This window comes from Tachyglossus aculeatus, chromosome 23 (assembly GCF_015852505.1).
Source record: "Tachyglossus aculeatus isolate mTacAcu1 chromosome 23, mTacAcu1.pri, whole genome shotgun sequence".
In the NCBI taxonomy this organism is placed as follows: Eukaryota; Metazoa; Chordata; class Mammalia; order Monotremata; family Tachyglossidae; genus Tachyglossus; species Tachyglossus aculeatus.
In genome coordinates, this window is record NC_052088.1 from 3,495,191 (window position 1) to 3,521,404 (window position 26,214).

Consider the following 26,214-nt stretch of genomic DNA (forward strand, 5'->3'; position numbering starts at 1 on the left):
AAAAAGCTATTCACACTCTAATTTGGTGCTCGAGATCTTCTTGTAACCCCTCTTCTATTTTTTAATGTTCTGCTTTGCCAATGTTTACCACTGGACATGATAACAATACCTGCTAACATTTCTAGATTTAATCGAGCAGCAAATGGCCACATCGACTCCAGGAGGCCTTCTCGGAATAATTTACCTTTCCTTCACCCTATAGCCCGGATAATTCAGTACTTTCCCGATATTTAGCAGTTGGTTACTCATCCCTAGCACCCTACTTATATACCTATCTTGATACATACTATATCATGTTTTCTGTAATTTACTTTACCATCTCACTCCCCAACTAAATTGTAAATTACCTGAGGGTATGGACTGTCTACTTATAATAATATTACTGTGGCATTTGTTAAGCGCTTACTATGTGCCAAGCACTGTTCTAAGCACTGGGGTAGACACAAGGTAATCAGGTTGTCCCACTTGGGGCTCATTCTTAATCTCCATTTTACAGACGGAGTAACTGAGGCACAGAGAAGTTAAGTGACTTGCCCAAGGTCACAGAGCAGACAAGTAGCGGAGTTGGTATTAGAATCCATATCCTCTGACCCCCAAACCTGTGTTATTGCCACTAGGCCTTGCTGCTTCTCTCACTACTGAACTCTCCCAAAGGGCTTAATACAGTGCTTTACACATAGTGGATGCTCAATTAATGATTTTGATTGGTGGTATTATCAATCAATTTCCACTCACTGAGTGTGGTTCTAACTCATTCATTGGGAACAAAAGAAGTTGAGCAGAATATGAATTTAGCAACTTGCCTTGATTACATAATTACTCCACAGTTTAAGCAAACTCAAACTCCTTAGTAAATAAGCCCTTCTTGAAGTTCTCAAGTGGCCTGATTCAGGTACCTTTGGGACACTGTTCACTTTGGGTGAATTTTCTACTTTATTTTCACACAGCTTCATTTACTTTTATTTTCTAGGAAAACCATGAGAGAGCTGAGAAAAAGTGGTAAAAGACTCCCTTCTACTACTCAATTGCTTAGTACATTGTGCACCACATAGTAAGTGCTTAACAAATACCACAGTTATTATTATTATTACTGTTATTAATGTCAAGGGGGTGAGCAGCTGCCGTGGGAGGACAGACTGAAAAAAGATTAGAAACTTTCAATCCAGAAAGTGATGATATTATCTGACTGAAGCGTGCATAATCATGAAGGGAGTGGACTGAGTTCGCACAAACTTCACCAAATTCCTCACCACCAGAATTAGGGAATCAGTCATATAAGCTTGAAGATGTAGGTTCAATATAACATATTTCCTAAAGCATGTAATTCATTCATTCATTCATTCATTCAATCGCATTTATTGAGCATTTACTGTGTGCAGAGCACTGTACTAAGCACTTGGGAAGTACAAGTCGGCAACATATAGAGACGGTCCCTACCCAACAACTGGCTCACAGTCTAGAAGGGGGAGACAGACAACAAAACAAAACACGTAGACAGGTGTAACAGGTGTCACAGGTAATAAACATATGGAAATTATGTGGGCTGTAAGTATCTACTAATATAAGAAGAGACTAGAAAAATGTGTGGATGTTAAGCCCATATTAGCTTATTGGAGGAAAATACTGGCGACATTAGCAGTATCAACTAACCATGAAAAAGGTGTCAAGAAGGGAATTACTACCGTTCCACCAAGTGTCTGTTTTTGCTAATAACAAAGCCAGGATGCTGGGTCGAATGGACTATGGTCCTGACCTAGGATAGCACTTCTTATGTTATTTGTCACCAAATCCTGCGGGGACAAGCTTTACAACATCACTAAGACCTCACCTTTCCTCTCCATCCAAACTGCTACTATTCTGATCTGAGCACTCATCCTATCCTGCCTCGAGTACAGCATCAGCCTCCTTGTCTCTCTGCCTCCTGTCTCTCCCCACTCCAGTCCACACTTCACTTAGCTGCCCAGATCATTTTTCTGAAAAAATAAATTCAGGCCATGTTTCCCCACTCCTCAAGAACTTCCAGGGGTTGCCCATCCACCTTCACATCAAATAGAAACACTCCCTGAAAGCACTCCATCACCTTGCCCCCTCTATCCTACCTTGCTGATTTCTTACTACAACTCAGTAAACTCACGTTGCTCCTCTAACACCAACCTACCCACTGTACTGTACCTCAATCCCGTCTATCTCGCCACTGCCCCCTCACCCACATCCTGCCTCTGATCTGGAACTCTCTCCTCCTTCATATCTGACAGACCATCACTCTCCCTGCCTTCAAAGTCTTATTAAAATCACATCTCCGCCAAGAGGCCTTCCCCAAATAAGCCCTCATTTCCCCTACTCCCGCTCCCTTCTGCATCACCCTTGCAAGCAATTAGATTTGCACCTTTAATGTCCTTGATATTCACCCCATCCTCAACCTCACAGAATTTATGTAAATTTACAGTCTCTAGACTGTAAGCTCCTTGTGGGCAGGGACCAGGATCTATCAACTCTGTTTTATTGTACTCTCCCAAGCACTTAGTACAGTGTTCTGCATTTGGTAAGGACTCAATAAATATGATTAATAATCACTTCTTAGAATGTGACTCTCCTGAGGGACAGGGACCATGTATTCTTCTCACCAGTGTTTTCTCCTAGCATTTATTAGAGAACACCCAGTAAATGCTTAATAAATAGTTTGACTACTATTTTTACTACTGTGTGCCTAGCCATGGGGTAGAGACAGGATAATCAGATCAGCTACAGTCCCTGCACCACAGCCTAAAAGGAAGAACATGTATTTACTCCCCTATTTGACAGATGGGGAAACTGAGGTCCATCTGGCCCTTCTCTGAGGCCCAGAAAAGTTAAGTCACTTGTCACTTAACATGCCCCAGGTTACAGAGTGGGCAGAGCTGGGACCAGAACCCTGGCGTTCTGTCAATCCCAAACTCTTCTCACTATTCCATGCTTAATTAGCTTCTTCCTGGTAAGTATGATTAATATTAATATGTCCCTGTGAACACTGTCCCACTTATCATCATCATCATCATCGGTATTTACTGAGCACTTACTGTTTGCAGAGCACTGTACTAACCACTGAGAGAGTACAATACAGTAGGGTTCGTAGGCACATTCCTTGCTCACTACAAGCTTACATTCTAGTGGGACCTATATTTTTATCTTTTCTTTCTTGATACAAAAGTCACATTTTTTCTAAAAGCAAAGAGTATGACCTAGTGGAAATTGCCTGGGCCTGGAAGTGGTAGGACCTGGGTTCTATTGCCAGCTCTATTACTGGCTTTGCTGTGTGACCCTGGGCAAGTCACTTAACTTCTGAGGGGGATTAAATAGTTACTATCCTTCCTACTTAGACTGTGAATCCAATGAGAGTCAGGGACTTTGTCCAACCTGATCAGCTCGTATCTACCCCAGAGCTTAGTACAGTGCTTGGCACATATTTACTGCTTAACAAATACCACAATTATTATTACCATTAACCTCAGACTCAGTGTATGTCTGCTTTCCTTGAAAACAGTGGTGTTTTATTATTATTCAGGTTCTACTCCTCATTTGGTTAGACAATTTAAAACATATCCAAGTACTGGTAATTCATAAACAGTTTTTGTGCAGTGACAGAAGTATGCAACTAAAGTAGTCTATAATAAAAAAGATTTGAAATTTCTGACATCATAAATCATGAGAGAGAAGAGAAACGGGAAAGCAGTGAAACATCTGGGCCCCCTCCATATTTCTGAACCGCTTTCCCCTATTAAGAGTGTAAGCTCCTGGCAGGGCAGGGAACATGGCTCTTCCTTCTGTTGGACTTTCCCAAATGCTTTGTACAGTACCTTCCAACCACCGGGCCCTCAATAAATGCCACTATACTATTAGTACTTTCAGCAGGCTGCAGGGACTGGCTGTCTGGCCCATACAACAAAAGGCCTTTACTTTTTTATGATATTTGTTAAGTGCTAACTTTGTGCCAGGCACTATACAAAACTCTGAGATAGATATACGATAATCAGGTCGGACCCAGTCCCTGTCCCAAATGGGCTTACAGTTTTAATCTCCACTACACAAAGGAGGTAACTGAGGCCCAGAAAAGTGAAGTGACTTGCCCAAGGTCACAAAGCCATCAAGTGGGATCATGCGGCTGGGATTAGAACCCAGGTCCTTCTGACTTCCAGGCATGTGCTCTACCCCGTAGGCTACCCTGCTGTTGTACTTTCCCCCACCGCCCAGAGAGTCACCCAACCCTCCATTTGGCTGAGGCACAATCAGGATCCTGCAACGCCCAGTAGAATTGGAATTTCTCCCGTCTCTCTTACATCTTGCATATCTCCCCAGGTGCTAGGGAGCCCAGTCAGAGGCATAATTATTTGATAATGCTATCAGAGTTCCTATATCTCCAATGAAAGTGTGTGTCATTGGGTCATGAATAATTCTACTTTACCAAGCCAGAAAAACACAATGATATATATTTATACATAGGATTATAAGCAGAAAGATAATTCTGGTAGAAAAAAATAGGAGCTATTTTGAATGGACAGAGTTCAGGTGAAAGTAGACACATATTTCACTCAGTTTAAAAGGATGAAAACTAAAGAACGAATTTGACCTAGATCATAGAAGCCATTTCATAGAAATCTTCTGATAAAAATGAAATTACTGCAGTAAATGTACATTACTTTCCAAATGTTAAATTCTTATTCATATAGCTCTCCTTCATTTAGTTGACGTTTTTACCAGTGAAGTGCTATCCAAGCAAGCAAATTTAGCTGAAAAGACCAACCCACAAATAACAATGTCTTCCACTCTGTGTGTACATCAGGATCACTCCTTGGGTCTGTTTCCTAGCATCTTTCTGAAGCACAGAAGCAGTGTGGCCTAGAGGGAAGAGCAAAGGCCTGGGGGTCAGAAAGACTTGAGTTCTAATCCAGCTCCACTACTTATGTGTCCTTGGGAAAGTCACTTCACTTCTTTGTGTCTCAGTTATTTCATCTGTAAAATGGGGTTTAAGACTGCCCTAGGTGGAACATGGGCTGTATCCCACCTGATTAGCTTGTATCTACCCCAGTGCTTAATACAGTGCCTGGAACATAATAAGCACTTAAATTTCATTAAAAAAAAATGGAAGGCAAATGCACCTCAGTGCTGCTTAGTGCAGCAGTATTTACTGAGCATTACAGTAAGTACCTGGGAAGAACAAAATGAGCATATGACACATTCCCTACCTAAACTACAGCTGTCACTCTAATGAAGCGAGAGACATAAATATATTTAGAGTAATAAAAATGGGCAATAGAATATACAATTGAATAAACATAAATACATTAAATGCGATAGATGAGCAGGAGTATGTCCAGAATTGTTAGAGGTGGTGAGTAGGTTTATATCACTTTGGATGAGGGGAATAAATTGTAGAAGGTGGGTTAGGGGAGTTGGGATCTGGCTCCCCGTCTAGATCAGTGCTTAGAACAGTGCTTGGCACATAGTAAGCGCTTAACAAATACTATATTATTATTATTATTGTATACTCCCTGAGAGCAGGGATTGTGTCTACCGACACTATTGCACTTTACTCTCCCAAGTGCTTAGTACAGTTCTCTGCACACAGTATAGTACTCAATAAATGCCACATTGATTGATTATGAGGAGGGTTGTGTTTTGTAGGAAGGGGTTTCGGGGAGGATTTTAAGGGTATTTGTTAAGTGCTTACTATGTGCCACGTACTGTTCTAAGCATTGGAGGCATTGCTCTAAACCTTGGAAGGACTGGAGGACTGTGAGCCCACCTTCTAGACTGTGAGCCCACTGTTGGGTAGGGACCGTCTCTATGTGTTGCCAAGTTGTACTTCCCAAGCGCTTAGTACAGTTCTCTGCACACAGTAAGCGCTCAATAAATACGATTGATTGATTGGAGGAGGAGCTGCAAGTACTAGGGAGACGTGGGAACCTGGGTTAGCTGCAGGAGGGAATTCAGGAGGGAACGCTTTCTCTGTAAGCTTTCTGTAGCCAGCTCCAGAGCTGGGGGTTGTAAACGAGATCCCAAATGATTCACTTGCCTTCGGGGAGAAGCCTGAGTTTAAGACGAAGGGGTGGTGGCAGTGAGAGGGATGCAGGGATTTGGGGTGTGAAAGACAGAGACCCCCCAAACTTAACCAGTCCCAGGAAGGGAAGAAGTGGTGGAGGACTTTTGAGAACTAACAAAGGCTAACAGACTTCCGGGTGACCCTGAGGGTGATTTCAGCTGGTGTTTAAGGCTGGGAACCTCCGGAAACATCTAAATATGTCAGAAGGTTAGCTAATTGCCATTGAAATTATTGTCCTCATATGGAAAAAAAAATCAGTTTCAGTTTTGTGGGCTCCTTTCCAACTCTATACCAAATGCTTTTTCTCAAAGAAATGCACTGAGGATAATTACCCATAATGATAATAATAATGATGGCATTTATTAAGCGCTTACTATGTGCAAAGCACTTTTCTAAGCGCTCGGAAGGTTACAAGGTGATCAGGTTTTCCCACGGGGGGCTCACAGTCAATCCCCATTTTACGGATGAGGTAACTAAGGCACAGAGAAGTTAAGTGACTTGCCCAAAGTCACAGAGCTGACTACTGGAGGAGCTGGGATTTGAACCCATGACCACTGACTCCAAAGTCCATGCTCTTTCCACTGAGCCACACTGCTTCTCTACCAATGAGACCTAGCTACTGAGACACCTGAAATCTTCCTTTACTGCCTGATTTACTGAGCAGTTACTGTTTGGAAACCACTGCACTAAACGCTTTGAAGGGGACAATACAACAGAGTTGATAGACATGTTCCTTAGAGAAGCAGCGTGGCTCAGTGGGAAGAGCCTGGGCTTTGGAGTCAAAGGTCATGGGTTCGAATACCGACTCCATCAACTATCAGCTGTGTGACTTTGGACAAGTCACTTCACTTCTCTGTGCCTCACTTACCTCATCTGTAAAATGGGGATTAAGACTGTGAGCCCCATGTGGGACAACCTTATCACCTTATAACGTCCCCAGCGCTTAGAACAGTGTTTTGCACATAGTAAGTGCTTAATAGATGCCATCATTATTATTATTACCCACAACAAGCTTACATTCTACAGGGATAACAATTTACTTCTAAAATAGAATTTATGAATACAAAAGCATGACTGCACAATCATGGTGCAAACACAAAGTGCTGACAAGTATCAATGCCCCTGTCTCATTCTATTTCAGAGCACCATTATTATACTTGGCAGGGTATCATATCTCCAGGGGTATGGGGTGGAGAATGAGTGAAGTTCTCCAACGATATAGTCCCCCTTCTTAAAGATTTTCCCACAGTCAACACCATATATTGGCTCATCTGAACTTCCCATATACTGCTTTTAGAACAGGTTTATGGAAAAGGTCATATGATAAAAACACCTAAATCTATTAGCTAGGCCTCCTTTGTTTCTGAGAAAATCATTACTTCATTAGATCTCTTAAAAAAGAGTTTTTATTCCATGTCGAGCATGTTAGGAAATTAAAAACAATGGCCCAAATTTGAGTTTTATTAGAAACCAAGCCCTTCATACAGTACACTGCATCCAGTGGATACTCTATAAATATTATTTCCTCTACTCCTTGTGATTCAGTTAGACAACCTGTTCCAAGAATATCACATCAGAATGGCAATTGGAGAGCAATTCCCACTGACATTGTGATTTCTCGTTGATATTCCCTGGCAGCTTTCAAACTGCAAGGCCATGACAAGGCTAATTTGTCCTTAAGTCTCTCTTGCCAGAGTCAGAAGTTTTGTAAAATGGCCACTTAGAATTTTCAGACTCCACTTAACAATACTGAGGGCTACGGATTCAGTTTGCAGCATTTTAACCCAAAGAAAACTGCTGCAGCTAAGCCTGTTTCTGCACAAAGTATCTTCCATTTCCCCCAATCCTTTATTTAGTTTAAGGGAGGTTTGCATCCAGGCCTACATGTTAGACCAAATTCTACTTTCTAAGACCTTGATTAGCTCCCTTTGATCAGTGAACAAGCCATCTGGGTACTAAACTGCAAAACTTGGAACAACATATTTAAATTTTTAAAGGTTTCCAAAGGCAATTTACATTGTATAAGTCCAGTCAATTGCATTTACTGAGCACTTACTGCATGCAGAGCACTGTACTAAGCTCTTGGGAGAGTACAATATAATAATATAACAGAGACATTCCCTGCCCACAACGAGCTTACAGTCTAGAGAAGGGGACAGACATTACTATAATTAAATTACATCAGTGGTGTGGGGCTGGGAGGGGGGACGAATAAAGGAAACAAGTCAGGGTGCTGCAGAAAGGAGTGGAAGAAGAGGAAAGGAGGGTTAAGGGAAGGCCTTTGGTGGAGATGTGCCTTCAATAAGGCTTTGAAGGGGGGAGGACAATTGTTGGATATGAGGAGAGAAGACATTCCAGGCCAGAGGCAATATGTGGACAAGAGGTCAGCAGTGAAATAGATGATATCGAGGTACAGAGAGAAGGTTAGAATTAGAGGAGTGAAGTGTGTAGGGTGGGTTGTAGTAGGAGAGCAGTAGTGACGTAGAAGGGGGCAAGGGGATTGAGTGCTTTAAAGTCAATGGCGAGTACTTTCTGTTTGATATGAGGTGGATGTACTGGAGGTACTTGAGGAGAGGGGAATCATGGCCAGAAAGTTTCTGTAGAAAAATGATCCAGGCAGCAGAGTGACGTATGGACTAGAGTGAGGAGAGACAGGAGATTGGGGGGTCAGTAAGGAGGCTGATACAGTAACCAAGGCGGGATAGGATAAGTGATTGGATTAACATGATAGCAGTTTGAGTGGAGAGGAAAGGGTGCATTTTAGTGATGTGAAGTTTGAAACAACAGGATTTTGATTAGATCTATTTCAATTAGATCTATTTCAAATACCCCAAAGCAGGCATTTTTCTTTATAGCACAAGTTTTCTTTTTACATAAATGTGATTCCAAACACTTTTCAAGGCAGCTATACCATCTATCTGTGAACTCCCTACCACTCCAGACCCTCTACTTATAGAAGAATTTATGGGCAACCACTGAGCTATGTGCACAATAGTGTCCATATAGTAAATCCCTTTATCATCATCATCATCGGAGATTTAAAAATGGCATGAAATGCTAATCAAATCTAGCTAATGACAATTTGTTTCCATTTTCTTCCCCCAAAGAATAACTGGAATTATCTGATGTAGCTCCTTGAATCCAGGAGAGGAAGTGCCTAAATTACCAAAGACAGATGAATGCCTATTCTTTTCTTGATGATTTCCATGGGTAACGACTTCACATCCTTTCCAGAATAGCAGCCTGTTGTGGGCAGGGATTGTCTCTTTTTGTTGCTGAATTGTACTTTCCAAGCACTTAGTACAGTGCTCTGCACACAGTAAGCGCTCAATAAATACAATTGAAAGAATGAATGAATGAATGAATCCCCATAGGTAGCACATTCTAGTGTCTAACCTTAGGTTAAACCTCGGTTGCTTTAATCCCATTTCCTATTGATTGATTCTAGGTGGCCATGGAGGGCCTCGGTATCCTCCCCACGAAACCCTATGGATTTTCAAAGTCAGTTATTAAGTCATTTTTTGCCCTTCTCCAATCTAAATAACAACTATCCCCTGAAACTTTCCTCAAGGGACCTATTTTCTGTGCCTTTAATTATTTTGGTTAGTCTTCCCTGGGTCTCTCCAGTTTCTAAATATCCTTTTATAAACTGCAGTGACCAAAACTGGGCACAATACTGTAATAGTACTGCTGTTAATACACCACAGTGGCTGGTGGGCTTTTTAAATCAATCAATGGATTTGTAGAGTGCTGGCTGTGTGCAAAACAGCGTACTAAGCATTTGGGAGAGTACAATACAACAGAGTTGATAGACTTGTTCCCTGCCACAACAAACTGCAAGTCCTAATGGACAGAGCACAGGCCTGGGAGTCAGAGGACATGGGTTCTAATCCCTGCTCCACCATATGTCTGTTGTGTGACCTTGGGCAAATCACTTCACTTCTCTGTGCCTCAGTTACCTCATCTGTAAAATGAGGATTGAGACTGTGAGCCCCATGTGGGACGGGGACTGTGTTCAGCCTGATTTGCTTCTATTCCACCCAGAGCTTGGTACAGTGCCTGACACATAGTAAGAGCCTAACAAATACCACAATTATTATTATTAGAGAACCGCAATACCTTGCTGATCCATATTTACCTTCTGGTGGACCACGAGTCCAGTGTTTTTCTGCTAAACCTGAGCCTAGCCAGTATTTCTCCATCCTTGATTGTTTGGCCTTCCTGTCTCTACTGAACCTCATCTTGCTTTTGCAAGACCATATTTCAAGTGATCCATCATGTCATATTTCATTTCTGTCTTCCAAAGTGTTAGCAAACCCCACAGGGTTTCGTTTCAGCAGCCCACTGGCTAGACGTGCCCTTTATTCTTTCATCTAGGTCACCAAGAGTGTCCATTCATTGGCTTTCAAAACCAGACAGCAGTCACCACAGCTGGTCTACCCACTGTCTGGTCAAGTCATGGTGCCAGATGTCTTTAAGTCTGGTATTCTCATCTTAATCACCAGCTTCCCTCTACCTCAGCTCCTGCTTCCAGGACCCATGACTCAAAAACACCACCTATCCCCATTCACAAGGATCTGGAACGGGAACAAAATGACAATGTGGCGGAGGGGATCCCTGGGGGAAACGCTCTAGGTTCCATGCCTTTGAGTAGTGCTCATAAAGCCGTATGCGTCCAGATGAGTGCCACTGTTGGCCACCCTAATGTCACTGTTTCAAGATGGATTTCTCTGCGATCCCACTTGTTGAAAGAGCGACACTGGGAACTACCCTCGAGTCTGCTGAACAATCAACAATAAACAGTTAACATACTTTCCAAACTGTCAATGAAGATGTCTGTTCTGACAATTTTGACACCTGTCTACGTGTTTTGTTTTATTGCCTTTCTCCCCCTTCTAGACTGTGAGCCCCTTGTTGGGTAGGGACCGTCTCTATATGTTGCCGACTTGTACTTCCCAAGTGCTTAGTACAGTGCTCTACACAAAGTAAGCGCTCAATAAATACGATTGAATGAATGAATGAATGAATGAAGTAATGAATGTCCCGGACACCAGAATTCAAAGTTTTCCTGCAGCCTAGAAGACACAGTTGACTTTTCCCTTGCCCACAAGAACTGTAGAAGGAAATCGGTCTGGTAGAATTTGTATTCTCAAGTACCATCAATAGTGCACCTGGAATGCCTATTGCATGAAACTCTGTACTAGGTATTTGGAAGTAGAGGACTTAAGTAAAAGACACGGCTCCTACCTTCGAGGTGACTATGCTCTTCAATATTGCAAACTGATATTTCAGTGATTTGTTCAAATTTTCATACACTTATTAAAGCATTTGAAAGTAGCAAAGCAAGGTTTTGACAACAGCTCAGCCAAGGTCTTTGGGTTCCTTCAGCAGTAGTTATGATGGGAAGATTCATAAAATGATTCAGACTTAATCACTATTGCACATTCAAGACACAAACATATTCATTATCCACGGAAATTAGCTAAGTTCATTGGAATGACAGACACAAAGAACTCCCTGCTCCTGTCCACACATAAGGTTATTTAAAAATATATCAAACAAAATGTATATTCCCTAGTTCAGGGATCCAAGGACATATAGTCCCTTGCAAGGGGCCAATCCTGGATCTACAATGTGTTCCACAAACCTCTCCAGTGCTCTGGCGGTCAGTGGACCCCAACCCAGGATCAAGTTGCTTCTGCAGCCCCAATTTACACACAATCCAGTTCCAAAATCATTCAATCATGGTATCCATTAAGCACTTACTGTAATTAAGTGCTCGGAAAATAAATACAACAGAGTTGGTACACACGTTCTCCGCCACAGCAAGCTTACGGTGTAGAGGGTGCATAAAAGGGGTAGACCAAGAGAGAAGATGCTTCCTTCTCAGGGGTCATAATGCCCCCCAAAACCTAGCAGGCATAACCCTACCAAGGGTAAAGAACAGGAAGTGGAGTGACAGCGAGAATGCTGGAGTTGCCATCACAGAATCTGAAAATCTCCAAATGATTCAGGAAGAGTCGGTGATTCAGTACTCCCGACCAACCCTTATAATGTGAATGCAAAGGATTTCAGCACTAGAAAACAGGGCTGAGAGAACAGGGTAGGTAAGCAGAAGAGGGACTGGAAAGGGGAGTGGCTCATAAACCCCAGACATGAATCAGTTGACATATATGTAAGGTGTTGGGGTAGACAAAAAGTCTTTGAGGAGAAAATAATAAAAGATGACCAGAGAGGACAGGGTCGGGTAGCAGCTGGGAGCTGCAACAGACTAAAAGGGGATTATATTCAGGGTGAAAGAAACAGAATGTGAACCACAAAGGGAAGGGTGATCTAATCATTGCTGGAAAATGGACAAGGTGGCAGTCCAAGGAAGCCAAAGGGATTACCTCCGAACCATGGTGAACAGTGCCTGGCACACAGTAAGTGATTTAGAAATAGCATGAAAAAAAAATAAAAGAGAAATGATGAAGAAACAGAAAGGTGAGGCGGATCAATTCCCCTCTCTGGATGATCAGAGGAGGAGATTGGGTCGTGTCAGCAGAACTAACAGAGATCTTCTGAAAGAACTGCACAGAATCTAGTTGGATGGGGGTGAGGAAGAGAAGATGTGGTAACCACACATCTACCACACATCTACCCCTTGGCAAGGTACCCGCAAAATATTCACAAACAACAGAATATGCAGGAATGTCTCAACTACCAAAGAAGTGATAACAGAGATGAGGAAACCCAGGTTTAGGGGCAGGACTAGGGAGGAACACTTAGAACAGTGCTCTGCAAACAGTAAGTGCTCAATAAATACCACTGAATGAATGAAAAATATGGGCTATTAGAGAGGATACAGGAAGACTTCTGGGCAGAACACTGGTCAGTGCACCAGTGTGGGATGACCAGGCATTTCTGAACCCAGTAACCTCAGAGCTCGCAACCTGTTGCCTCATTCTTGGACCGATAAGTAGAATGGAAGGGTGACTGGTGTTTTTTAGGGGGTTCTCTTGCAGGAACCCCAGGACACTGCTGACAGAGGGCTGTTGCTGGCTGAAGCTAAACAACTGTTCTAAATATTGTGAAGATTGAGAAATAAGATGTGGATTGTAAGTGGAAACGAAAGGAATCAGAAATTTTAAGAGTTCTTTGAAATTTAATCAAATGTCAAAGGCCCAGGAGAGAAATATTAGTACTATTACTTGACACAATTATAAAGTGGCTATTAACACTGAGTTGAATGAAAAGCCTAGAAAACAGGTTCTCATCTTTAACTGTCCCAGTTAGTGGCATAGAGGACAAGAAGTTATTTAACTGGAAAGCATTTTTTCATTTCTTGAATTCTTTGTAGAAAGCCTTCACTACAACACTCTTTCTACTTGAGTCATTTTGTATGTTTTTGTGCGTAAACACAATTTTGATGTGTGACCGAAGGGGATTATCTTATAAAGAAGTATAACTCGATGCAACTGAGGAAAAAAACTCCTACATTTTCCAATGTGGCAGCCTTACTTACTTCAACAAGAAAAACATTCTAGATTTACTTTCCTGATCAGTGACTGTGAAAGCATCTTTGGGAGGGCCAAGGATAGCTGACTGTGTCAATCTGGGGGGTGGGTTTACACAGATGAAAGGATGTGTTAAAACCCCACTCATGTAAGCAGCCCGCGTTCAGTCCCTGGAACACTGTCTGTGGATCGCTCCATGCCTGGACCAGTGGTTGTGCACTGAGCCCTGCGAGGAGGGAGTGGAATTAAAGGTGCCTGACTTGATGGGAGCTGTTGTCTCCTGTTCTCTACCCTACACCTCACTGGGAGTGGTAGCAGTCCACATTCCTGCTCCATTTGTATTTTTTGATGATTGTTTACTTCTTAAATGGGCAGAAATTTTGTTTAAGCACTTCAAATATCCTGTGTCAAAACTGTAGCCGCTCGATTTTTATTTTGAAGGCTGTCTAAAACCAAAACAACTATTCACACTGCAAAAATAAAATTATTTTTGGGACTGTTGAAATATAAAAACATGATAGAATTCAATAGGGTCATATAAATAAAAGAGAGTAAGCCCACAAATCAGTGAATTAAATGGTTCACTCTTTTTTGGCAAAACAATTTACACTGAGTTAAACCAGGCATCAGAGGTATTTATCTTCATAAGAAATGTACACAAGAATCTCTGGTATTCATGTTTTAAAACTTGTGAAGATCCCTGCAGCACAAATCAAATGCTGTCCAAGCACAGCCTGATGTATCACATCTACATGAATCACATCCCAATTCTGGTCCTACTTCTTTTGAATGATATCTTCACCTACCTGAGAGACTCCGCCATGCGCCTCAAGTCTTCATTCTGCTGTTTTAAACGTTCCAGCTTGGCCAGGATCTTAGAGAGTTCACGGCTGGAGTGATCGGGGTGGTCATTGTCGCGCACCAAGTGTCCACCTATGTAAAATAGCAGGGTTCCCCAGGCAAAGAGGATGAGCATAATCCAACGCCAGGAGCCAGTCCATGGTCGCATTTTCAGGTCGTCGACTCACTCCCAAACTCCTGCACCTCACAAACTGGCAAACATTGTAACTTCTTCACCTGCACGAAGGTGGACGCCTTCTACTCCTGCTTCAACACATTACATAGGCTTCAGGTCAGGTATTACCTGAGGCCTAAGGTGATTCCTTAGGCTGTTATAATTGGGAGGCTTTTGGGTCAGCTGCTTAGCAGATTTTATAGTCTGTGGAAAGAATAAGAAATGTATTTAATTAAATGATGTGGTTTGTGGATAATGGAATGTATAATGGAATGGAAGATAAATGTATTGGTCCTGACAATGAGGCAGATGTTAGTTATTGTTGCTAACTGTGAGTCAATGAAAATGAAAAGCTTTTAAGTCCCCACAGTAAATCAACTTTCCATATTAGGGATCTGGGGGGTGATAACATGATTAGCTTTAAGTCTACAGGAATATGAGGTCTCGTGACTTTTCTTTCTCACTATTTGATACCATTTCTTGGTAAGCTTTGGAAAATCAATCTATCAATCAATGGCATTGATTAAACCAGAAATGCCCCCTACAGGATATCTGGGACTATCACTCCTCATGAAGTCAAACAGAAACCCAAATCATTCTGTCTTACTAAAACATTTCAGCAACTTTATCCCTCCCATTCTCTACGGGGCTAGCTTGTTTTTCATGAATATCCCAGGAACAGGTACAGAAGGGGATGTGGGTCAGAGAGGGATATGCAGTGATATCATGTGACCTGGATAGCCTGTTGGGGCACAATCTGGAAGGGCACCTAAGTAATTCCATTCAAATCTGGGAAAATGTACCTCCCTTTAGATACAGTCTTTTCCGACAGAGCCACATTTTCAAAATCAATCAACCAATAGTCCTGAGTACTTACTGGGTGCTCAGTTGCTTACTAAACCTAGAGTCCATGTTGGAGGTAAGGTCAGGTGGATGATAAATGACAGTAACTAGCAATTGCCAAGTGGCTGAAAGGGAAAGATGACATGAGCTTCAAAGAATGAGAAAGAGAGGGATGGTACCAAGGTGGCATTTAGGGGACAAGCAAGCAAGCTGATTCCTCCTCCTTTCCTAGTGAGTCAAGGGGAGAGGGAGAAGATGAGGCCCCTCTCAGGAGAGAGAGGTGGGGCAGCTGGATTGAGCCAGGTTTCCATGACAGTGAGGAGCAGTGGTGACTGGATCAGGAACAGGTGGAGGATGAAGGGGAGTTTGACCACAGAGGCGCTTCACAGAATCCCCCAACCTGGTCCCCCATACTTTATATTATGAAGTCAACAGACTTTCTGGGCAGGGGGGTGGGGCCAGGAAGCAGGGAGGTGAGCTGAAAATCATGTGATACCATCCAGACCATCCCAGGTACTAGGTAGAGCAAAGTCTCTTCACTCTGATTTTTTTTTATGGTATTTGTTAAGCACTTATCATGTGCCAGGTGCTGTACTAAAGCTCTGGGGTAGATACAAAAAAATTGGGTTGGACACAGTCCATGTCCCAAGTGGGACTCACAGTCTTAATTCCCATTTTACAGATGAGGGAACTGAGGCACATAGAGGTGAAGTGACTTGCCCAAGGTCACAGAGCAGACAAGTGGCAGAGCCGAAATTAGAACCCAGGTCCTTCTGATTCCCAGGCCTGTGTACTATCCACTAGGCCTCACTGCTTCTCTGTGATCGTGCGCTGCTTTTCATGGCACAGCACAGCACAGCACAGCACAACACAGCAGTCCTGCAGCCCGAGCCAGGGAATATGGAGGTTGGCGTTTGTGCAATGGACCGGGGCCCCTGAGGAAGAGTATCACTCCGTAGAGAGGATGGAGGTGGAGAAATGGGCAATGGGGGAAGGCCGGCTGAGAAGAGAATGAGGCACATCCATTTTTAAAGATTTGGGAATCGATTAAGAGGAAGCCACCTGCTTTTGACTCTTTCATCTCTCTGAAGCATCAGTCAATCAGTCAGCAACGCTGAATATTGCCCCAGGAGCTGGAGAAGATGGCTGCAAATTGTAACAGCCTACTTAAACAGCATGAATTAAAATAGTCCTTTTTCAGGGGGATCCGTCTATTATTCTGATATTCACTTAGCATGTATAGCCTTGATTTGTGTTGTAAACCAACTCTGGCTTCTACAACTAGAGTTGTTCCTTTCAAACACTTGATATTCACCCTACCCTCAGCACTACCCTACCCTACCCTCAGCATCTGTAATTTGTTTTAGTATCTGTCTACATCTCTAGACAAACTGCAGATGGGAAGGGAACAGGTCTACCAAGTCTCTTCAAGCAATCAATCATATTTATTAAGCACTTTATACAGAGCATAGTATTAAGTGCTTGGAAGAGTACAATATAACAAAGATGGTAGACACGCTCTCTGCCCACAACGAGCTTAAAGTCCAGAGGGGAAGATAGACATTAATATGAGTAAATTATGGATATGTTCATAACTGCTGTGGAGCTGAGGGGGGGTGAATAAAAGGTACAAATCCAAGTGCAAGGGTGATTCAGAAGGGAGAGGAAGAAGAGGAAATAAGGACTTAGGGAATGCCTCTTGGAGGTGATTTGCCTTTCAATAAGGCTTTCAAGGTGGAGAGAGTGACTGTCTTTAGGAAATGAAGAGGGATGGCATTCCAAGCCAGAGGCAGGACGTGACTGAGAGGTCAGCAGTGAGATGGTTGAGGCACATTGCCGGCTGGGCTGCTGAAGCCCAGCAACAGCATGCGGGCTGGGCTGTAGAAGAGCAGAGAGGTAAGGTAGGAGGGGGAATGGTGATTGACTGCTTTAAAGCCGATGGTTTCTGTTTGATGCAGATTGGAGGTTCTAGAGGAGTGGGGAAATAAGGACTGAACGTTTTTGTAGAAAAATGATCTGGGCAGCAGAGTGAAGTATGGACTGGAGTGAGGAGAGACAGGAGGCAGGGACGTCAACAAGGAGACTTAGCTCCCCAAATCTCTCCTGCTCCTCTCCAGTCTCTCCCTACTCCCACCTCATCTTCGACTCTCTCCTCTTTCCCAGCAGAATCTCAAGAGGAGGTCTGTCTTCTCTCAAATCCTCCTCTATCTGAGCCTCCAACTCCATCCCTTTACATCTTAAAGAACTTGCCCCCTTCCTTCTCCTCTCCCTGACCACCATCTTCAACTGTTAGTTCTCCAATGGCTTTTCCCCCACTGTTTTCAAACATGCTCATCTCTCCCTTTTCCTAAAAAAAAAACCTCCCTTGACCTTATGGCTCCCTCCAATTATCACCCCATCTCCTTCCTACCATTCTTCTTTAAACTCAAACCAGTTGTCTACAAGCCAGTTTCTCTCCTCAAATTCTCTCCTTGACCCTCTTCAATTCGCCTTCCATTTCCTTCACTCCACAAAAATTGTCCTCTCAGACGTAACATATGATTCATTCATTCAATCGTATTTATCGTATTTCTCCTTCTTGCCAAATCCAACAGCCTAATCTCCCCCAAATTCTCAGTAGCTTTCTCCTGCGAACATCATCTAACCTTGGCTTCAGTGACACTCAATAAATATAACTAATTGATGTGAAACTCAGTGACTGAATTGTTTTGTTATCATAAGAAAACTGAGGGAAGAAGAAGTGACTAGATCCTTGCTTCTCTCTCACTAAACCCACTTAGCAATCCCACTCCCTCCTCCATCCACGACTTTCCCAAGCATTTAGTGTTGTGCTCTGCACTCAGTAGGTGCTCACTAAATACCATTGATGCACTGAATGATCTGAGTGGACCTAAAACTTCCAGCAGGCATCTGGAGAGAATTAAAGGTGGGGTGGGTGGAGGAAGGGTGTGGAAGTGCTAATTTAGGGGCCCTTCCCCCGCAACAGGGTGTTAGATGCACCACATGCACATACCCCAGGGAACAATGCAATTTCCATGATTATGGACCTTCCCTGCCTCTCCCCAGAACTCTGACTCAACTGTTATTTGTGCATAGGAACACCTTTATTTGCATCCCAGAAGTTCCCCCAACAAAACCTCAGAGTAACTTCCAAAATGTTTGAGACAATGAATTAATACACACAATTTTCCTTCTCAGTGGAACACCAAATAACCTACCAGTGGCCATGTCTCTGAACAGCTGGGAATGTTGGATGCTAAAAACCTTGCAGTTAGTGGGAAGAAACATGAGCATCCAACACTGCAGGCTCAGGTCTTTCCAGGAGCTGTGAGGTAAGCTTCAACACCACCACTGCAGGGAAAGCACCCTGAACACTGAAATCCCTACTCACCTGATAATTTATTCAAAGTGTAATTTGGGAGAGAGTACCCCACACCCTCCTTGGGGCCTGGTATCCTCCCCCTACCTCTCCTGCGGTAAGGTAACCAGTGCTCCCTACCTCCCAACAGCCCTTCTCTGAGAAGAGGGGAGCTTTAGGGGAGGGAGAAGAAGAAGAAGCAAGTACAGACAAGGCCTCCCTCCTGCAAAAACTGTAGAAAAATAATTTACATGTTGAAGAAATGATGAGGTGGGTAGGGTCTTTGCTTTTCAGGGTGCTTCATCTACCCACTCCATTTTCAATTCTCTCCACCTGCCTGCTGAAAGTTTTAGGGCCACTCAGATCAAGCATTAAATCAATAGTACTTAATAAGCACTTAAATGCAGAGCACTTAGTGTGGTGGGTAGGGGTGGTGTGAGTGGAATTGCTAGCTGAGAGAGAAGCGAGGGACAAACCATAATTTATTCATGATAAAACTGGTAATCTGTAGATGCCACAGTGGCTTAAAATACAAATCCTATTAATTCCTACTAACTTGAAAATTTCAGCACAAACTGATCAATACCTGTTCTCCCTCCTACGACTGTTAGCCCCATGTGGACAGGGACTGTATCTAACCCGATTATCTTAAATCCATCCCAGGGCTTAGTACAGTGCTTATTACACATTACGTGCTTAACAAATACCACCAATGTTATTAACTGACTCATCTGGCCACTGGAGACAGCATGACTGTAAATTCCCTGGGAGAGGGGTTGGGAGTGGTTTGGGGGCGGAGGGGTTGGTGGGGTGCGGGTAGAGAAACACTAGGGATTGTATCATATGACTATGACAGGGAGCGGGGGAGACAGTGCCATATAGGACAGTAATTAAACCCCACCAGCTTGGGAATTGACAGAATGTCCAGACAACCTCTGAAGCCATCCATATAATTTTCATGTAAATTGCAACTCCTGTCAGCATTGGTCAGAAGACCAGACAGGGGTTGGTTTACAGCTCTTGAGCTTCAAAATACTATGACAAGGAACTGAGAAATGGATTCATGGAAAAATACTCTGAATGGGTTCACTACAGTGTGAAAATGGAAAACATAATATTTAATATCCAACCTAAGACTGGCTGAGTGTTTAAAAAAGTCATGTTTTAGTTTATGGTATCATCTCATCAGACACTTCTAACCCATAACCATATTGTAGCAATGAGCAATAAGGAGAGAACTTTCTCATTCCTTTTCCTGGTGGTTAAATAACAAATAAACCTACACTAGCTCACTCCAACAGGGCTAATAATTCCTTCCAATAACAGAAAAAGATTTGAAGAGCCATTGAAATAATAAAGAACAATAAAACTAAGCACAGCAGCATTTTACTTAAAATTGCAATGGCACAAAACTGCCATAAATCCACCAAGCTAAAGGCATAACTATACAGCATGACATTCAAGGAGAGCCAGAATTTCATGGACAAATAAATTTTGGTCTCCAGAGTTTACTTTAATTGACTCACAAGATTTTATAGAGAAATAACACAGACAGAAATGCTGAGTCACACCGTGGGCACTGCGCATGAGCTGAAAAGACAATTAGGTACTCAGAAACAGAGCATAGCACCTGTCCTTACTTCTGGCTGCAATTTAGTTTTTAAAATATAATTTTATGGTCTTTAAAGAAAATTTCCCATGATCAGAATCAATCGTCCCTTGCTGAAATGCGGGACGAAATGAGATGACACAGCAAGAGAACACTACATGTAATGCCTTCTGTTATCACAAGGACCTTCAATTAAAATCCTGGAAGTCTTGGAATCACCCATTTGGGAGCTTCTATTTACCGATCACTGGGCTCTAGAAGTTAAGCCCCAAGAAAATATGCAAATGATTATGAATATTTCTCAGAAGAAAATAATCACAGTGGTATTTGTTAAGTGCTTACTATGTGTCAAGCATTCTAATCGGGATGGGCACAGTCCCTGTCCCACATGGGGCTCACAGTCATAATCTCCAGTTTACAGATGAAGAAACTGAGGCACAGAGAATTGAAATGGATTTTCCCAAAGTCACAGAGAACACAAGTGGCAGAGCTGGGATTAGAACCCAGATCCTTCTGACTCCCAGGCTCAGCATCTATCCACTAGGCCACGCTGCTTCCACAAAATGCTACAGATGGACAATTACTCTGAAAACGGCCTAAGTTATGAGCCAGTTTACATGAGGCAATTCTTACGCACAATTAGGGATCGCCAGGGCTGACCCTGAATTTTTCTTTTCGGGTAGCATGTTGTCCAGTGACACAAGGACAGACAAAGAGATAGAAAACCAAATCAAGGAGGAGTCTTTGGGACCAACGTGGCATTAAAACTTAGGCTGAGCTGAGGGAATATACAGTAACTGGACTGCCTCTTCACCTTTATGGCAGCCAAACCTAGAATCTACCACAATCGTTCCAGTCAACTCCTATAGTGCCTTTTTTATTAAAAAAAAAATGGGAATTTGTGAAGCGCTTACTATGTGAGCTTTCCACCAATCCTTACATATGGGGCTACCCTAGCCTGAACTATGTCCAAGTTCTACAAGGCTGTTACAGTGCTGTGTAAGCTTCTATTTGGCCGCTGTGACACCAGGACCTAGTATAGTGGAAACATCCAGCTCCTGGACACACTGGCAATCAAACAGCAGGATAAAATTACCAACAATGAGACCTTTAAAAGCAGTCAGCATGCCAGGATGGGCACGATGCATATGGCAACCTAACATTGCAGGGAGATATTAGGAGAATGGATGACAGCTGAATAATAGCCTAGCCCAGCAGGTGTGGGAGTCCGGACCTGGGTTCTAATTCCAGCTCCGCCGTTTGTCTGCTATATGACATTGGACAACTCACTTCACTTCTCTGGGCCTCAGCTACCTCATCTGTAAAATGGGGATTAAGACTGTGAGCCCCATGTAGGATATGAACTATGTCCAATCTGATTAGTGTGTATCTACTGCAGCGCTAATAAGTACAGTGGCTGGTACATAGTAAGCGCTTAACAAATACCATAAAAAATACTCAAGAATACCCAAAGGGGAACATTCACAATCCTGGAGAGCAGGAAGAATTTTAGTTTTAATATGACTACAATTAAACTCAGAATCCTGCCTAAATATTTTCCCACACCTAATTTCCCCATCACAGCTGACAGTAACATCATACTCCCAGTTTTTGAAGCCCACAACCTAGGCATCAACCATGAATTTTCATCAACTTCAACTATCATCTCTTTGCAGATGATTCCCAAATTTACCTCTCTGGCCCTGATCTCTCTCCTTCACTGGAGTCCTGTTTTTCCTCCTGCCTTCAGGACATCTCTACTTGAATGTCCTGCAGTCACCTCAAACATAACATTGTCTGAAAACAAAAGTCCTCACCTTCCCACCCAAACCCTGTCCTCTAGTCCCTAAGCTCGTTTTGGGCAGGAAATGTGTCTACCAACTCTGTCATTCCGTACTCTCCTAAGTGCTTAGTACAGTGCTCTGCACAGAGTAAACACTCAATAAATACAATTGATTAACTGACCAACCCTGACTTTCAATTCTATTTCCCTCTGCTGCTGGGACCACCTTTCCAAAAATGCTGTTGGGCACACACCTCCCCACTCTTCTTGACCCTCCAACCGCTACCCAACATATCCAACATCCTGCTGACCACTTATTGGCTTGTAGGCACTCCATCATTATTTGCCACTTGTGGCATTTGTGGCTGTTGTTATCCAATCCTGATCTTTCAAGTCCCCACTCCTGATTGCTACAAGCAGATAGATTCATCAACTGCTACTGCAGGAAATCTGGTCTGCAAAAGTACCGTAAACCTGACCTCTAAGCCTTTGGGGCGATGCACATGTTTACCAACTCTGTTGTGTTATACTCTCCTAAGTGCTTAGTACAGTTCTTTGCACACAGAAAGTGCTCATCAAATACCATTGATTGATTGATTGATGCACAAGACTCCTCCATCTGCCTCCCTCACCTTACCATCACCACCGGGCTCCCTCTCTCCCTCCCTCCCTCCTAGTCAAGGGATTCTGGGTTTGCATAATCTACAAACCCTGGAGTATGTGTGTGCAAGGCGAGGGGCGGGTACCCGGAGAAGAGCGATTTTCATGAATCCCCTCTCCCCTTGGCATTCCCTCTCCCTTATGGAGCATCTTTCTTAAGGTAGAGGGGGTTGTTTTCCCAACTGTAAACCTCCCATGGATCAGAAACAGTATAGTTAAGGAAATGTCTTTTCACTTGCATCTTCGACATATTTGCTTTGTAACTTCATGATGAAAAGCTAGAAAATTAGATAAAAGTATTTTACCTCCCTCAACAGGTGACCTATCATTTAATTATGTCTGAAATTCTTAGCGGCTTTCCGTTGAAAACAGTTCCTTATGAGGATACCTGACAGAATTTCAAGTTTTCAGTTGACTGTCAATATCAATCGATTAAAAAAAAATCAACGGTTCTGTTATTTATAGGTCAAGATGCATTTTATGTTTCTTCCAAGTCCTATAAAATGTTGCAGCCCGGGTGTGGGTTAAGTGGAAGCTAGGAGCCCTGGGTGAGCCAGTAGCTGTTGCTCCCCACCTTTTTTTGCCAGTGCCCCCAAAGCCAGCTGCCCAACCTATATGGGGGCAATCTGTGCTGCAGGACAGCAGTGCCCCATGTGTGGTCTCCCGCAAGGGTAGACCCCAATTTGAAAAGACACATCAGCCATGCCAATCGCTGGGGTCTCACCAAGGAAACCATCAGCAGACGCGGCTGGGACCCCAAGGTATTGGTTTGGGAGTCAGAGGTCATGGGTCTAAACCCGGTTCCGCCACTTCTCTGCTATGTGACCTTGGGCAAGTCACTTCACTTCTCTGTGCCTCAGTTACCTCATCTGTAAAATGAGGGTTAAGGCTGTGAGCCCCACGTGGGACAACCTGATTACCTTGTATCGACCCCAGTGCTTAGAACAGTGCTTGGCACACAGTAAGCGCTTAACAAATACCATCATTATTATTATTATTGGTGATCAATGGGTTTACAGGGTGTAGGAGTACCAGAAATGTACTGAAAAGGAGTTGAATGAAATAGATTGCTACAGGCGGAATCCACTCTCCACTGAACTCCATCACTTATCGAGAGACAATGAGACCTACTGGAAAGAGAATGGGACTGGAGGCCAGGAGACCCCCATTCTCATCCCAGTTTTGCCCCTTGCCTTCTCTGTAACCCTGGGGAAGCCACTTCACTCCTCTAGGCCTGCTTCTTCATCTCTAAAATGGGGACTCCTCTCTCCCTTTCAGATTGAGATCCCTGGACAGGGAATATGTCCAGTTGAGTCATCCTTTCTATCTCAGTGCTTTGAGCAGTGCTTGCCACACACACAGCAAGTGCTTAATAAATAGCAAAATTATTAATCATTCAACTCCATTATTGGCCAGGAGGCCGCACACTCCTACTGAATTGGAGAAACAAAAGTGGAGGATTGACAAATCATTTAATGGTGATTTAAAGCTCATGCCTTCTCAGTTTCTGGAGGACAAGAGATTGTTTAAGGTATATCATCTTGAGGCACACTCAATTTTAATGATAGTTAATTAAAATAAATTACAATGTTCCAGCTTCTACAGATTGCTAAAGAGAGAATTTTATTTCTTTACAGTAGATTACAGACAGTAAGAACCATCCCAATAATTAACTTTATTTAATAGAAAAAGCTTAAGACATAGTCAAGTAGTATAATTAACTAGCCAAATAAAAGTTATACTGAATTCTTTTCAGTTGCCTCAGAAATTTCTCTGCACAAAAACAGTAATCATAAATAGTCTGTTCACAATAGCTCCCCAAATAATGCTTAAAATCTGTATGAACTATATTTAGGTTAGTTATACATAAAAAGAAATATGCTGCTGCTTTAAAGTCAGGAAACCAAAATGATTATTTGGCACTTATTTATTACAATTTGCTAGTGTTAATGCTGAAAATTCCTTGCAATTTTCCAAATTTGGGTCACTTTCAAAGACCCAAATATGACACTAATAATAATTCAATGATCACGGTGCATAAAAATACAAAACTGCCAAACAATTAAGGTATTTCAATTCTGAAATCCATATTTTGAATAAATTGATAGTGACCTTGGGCAAGCCACTTAACTTCTCTGTGCCTCAGTTACCGCATCTGTAAAATGGGGATGAAGACTGTGAACCCCACATGGGACAACCTGATCACTTTGTATCCCCCCCAGTGCTTAGAACAGTGTGTCACATGTAGTAAGCGCTTAACAAATACCACTATTATTATTATTTAGTCAATCAATAAATCAACAGTGCTTCAGCACCTACTTTGTGCAGGGCACTGTACTAAGTGCGCAGGAGAGTATAATTCAGTATTGCCAGTTTATCTGGATAAAGCACAAAACATGGTGTCAGAAGAAATGACTGTGGTCATGAAACAACGAATAAATTAATTGTATTTATTGAGTGCTATGTGCAGAGCATTGTACTCAGCGTTTGGAAGAGTACAATACAGCAGAATTAGCAGATACGTTCCCTGCCCATAACGAGCTTATAGTATAGACAGGGAGACAGACATTAATATGAATAACTAATTTATATTGTATAATTTAAAGACACGTTTATAAATGCTGCGGGGTTGGAGGTGGGGCTAATATCTTATGTCCAAGGGTCACAGATCCAAGCACACAGATGATGCAGAAAGGAGAGCAAGCCAGGGAAAGGTGGGTTTAATCACATCTCTTGCAGGAGATGTCACCTTAATAATGCTTTGAAGGTGGAGAGAGAGGTGGTCCAGTGTATATGAGGTGGAGGGAGTTCCAGGCTAGAGGGAAGACATGGGAAAGGGGTCAGTGGCAAGATAGACGAGATTGGGGCACACTGAGCAAGCTGATGATACAGGAGTGGAGTGTGCAGGCTGGGTTGTAGTAGGAGATTAGTGAGGTGAGTTAGGAGGGGTTGAGAGGATTGAGTTTATGCAGAGTCAGACCCAGTGGCTATAACAATGCATTTTCTGCTGACGGCAAGGTTCGGCATGAACACAGTCCTGATACCTGGAACTGGACTTACCTTCTTTCTCTGGAGCCCTTTTTTATTTTTTCCAAAGCACTTTCATAGCATTCTCACAGCATCCCTGAAAGACAGAGAGGCAAGGATTATCATCCCATTTTACAGCTTTTTTAAGGTATTTTTTGAGTATTTACAGTTTGCTTAAGAAAGGTTAATACAACAGAGTTGTAGACATGATCCCTGCCCATAAGGAGCTTACAGTCTACAAATGAGGAAACAAGCTCAGAGGGATTAAGCAACTTGCCAAGGTCACACAGCACTAAGTGGCTGACTGGAACTACAGTCTAGTTCTAAGGACTCCCAGACCTCCATTC

The 26,214-nt window shown here is 42.8% G+C and overlaps 1 protein-coding gene across 6 annotated transcripts in view; it reads right to left on the bottom strand.

The window, feature by feature from the left end:
* The window catches only part of FUT8 (fucosyltransferase 8), a 392,751-nt gene that overhangs the window by 165,946 nt on the left and 200,591 nt on the right, over positions 1-26,214 (bottom strand). For all 6 annotated transcript variants that reach the window (XM_038765688.1, XM_038765691.1, XM_038765685.1 and 3 more), the window contains 2 exons: positions 25,901-25,964; positions 14,379-14,791 (listed from right to left, as the gene is read on the bottom strand). In XM_038765688.1, the coding sequence (XP_038621616.1) occupies positions 14,379-14,581 (203 nt within the window). In that variant the 5' untranslated portion in view covers positions 14,582-14,791; positions 25,901-25,964. The remainder of the gene's footprint in view (positions 1-14,378; positions 14,792-25,900; positions 25,965-26,214) is intronic.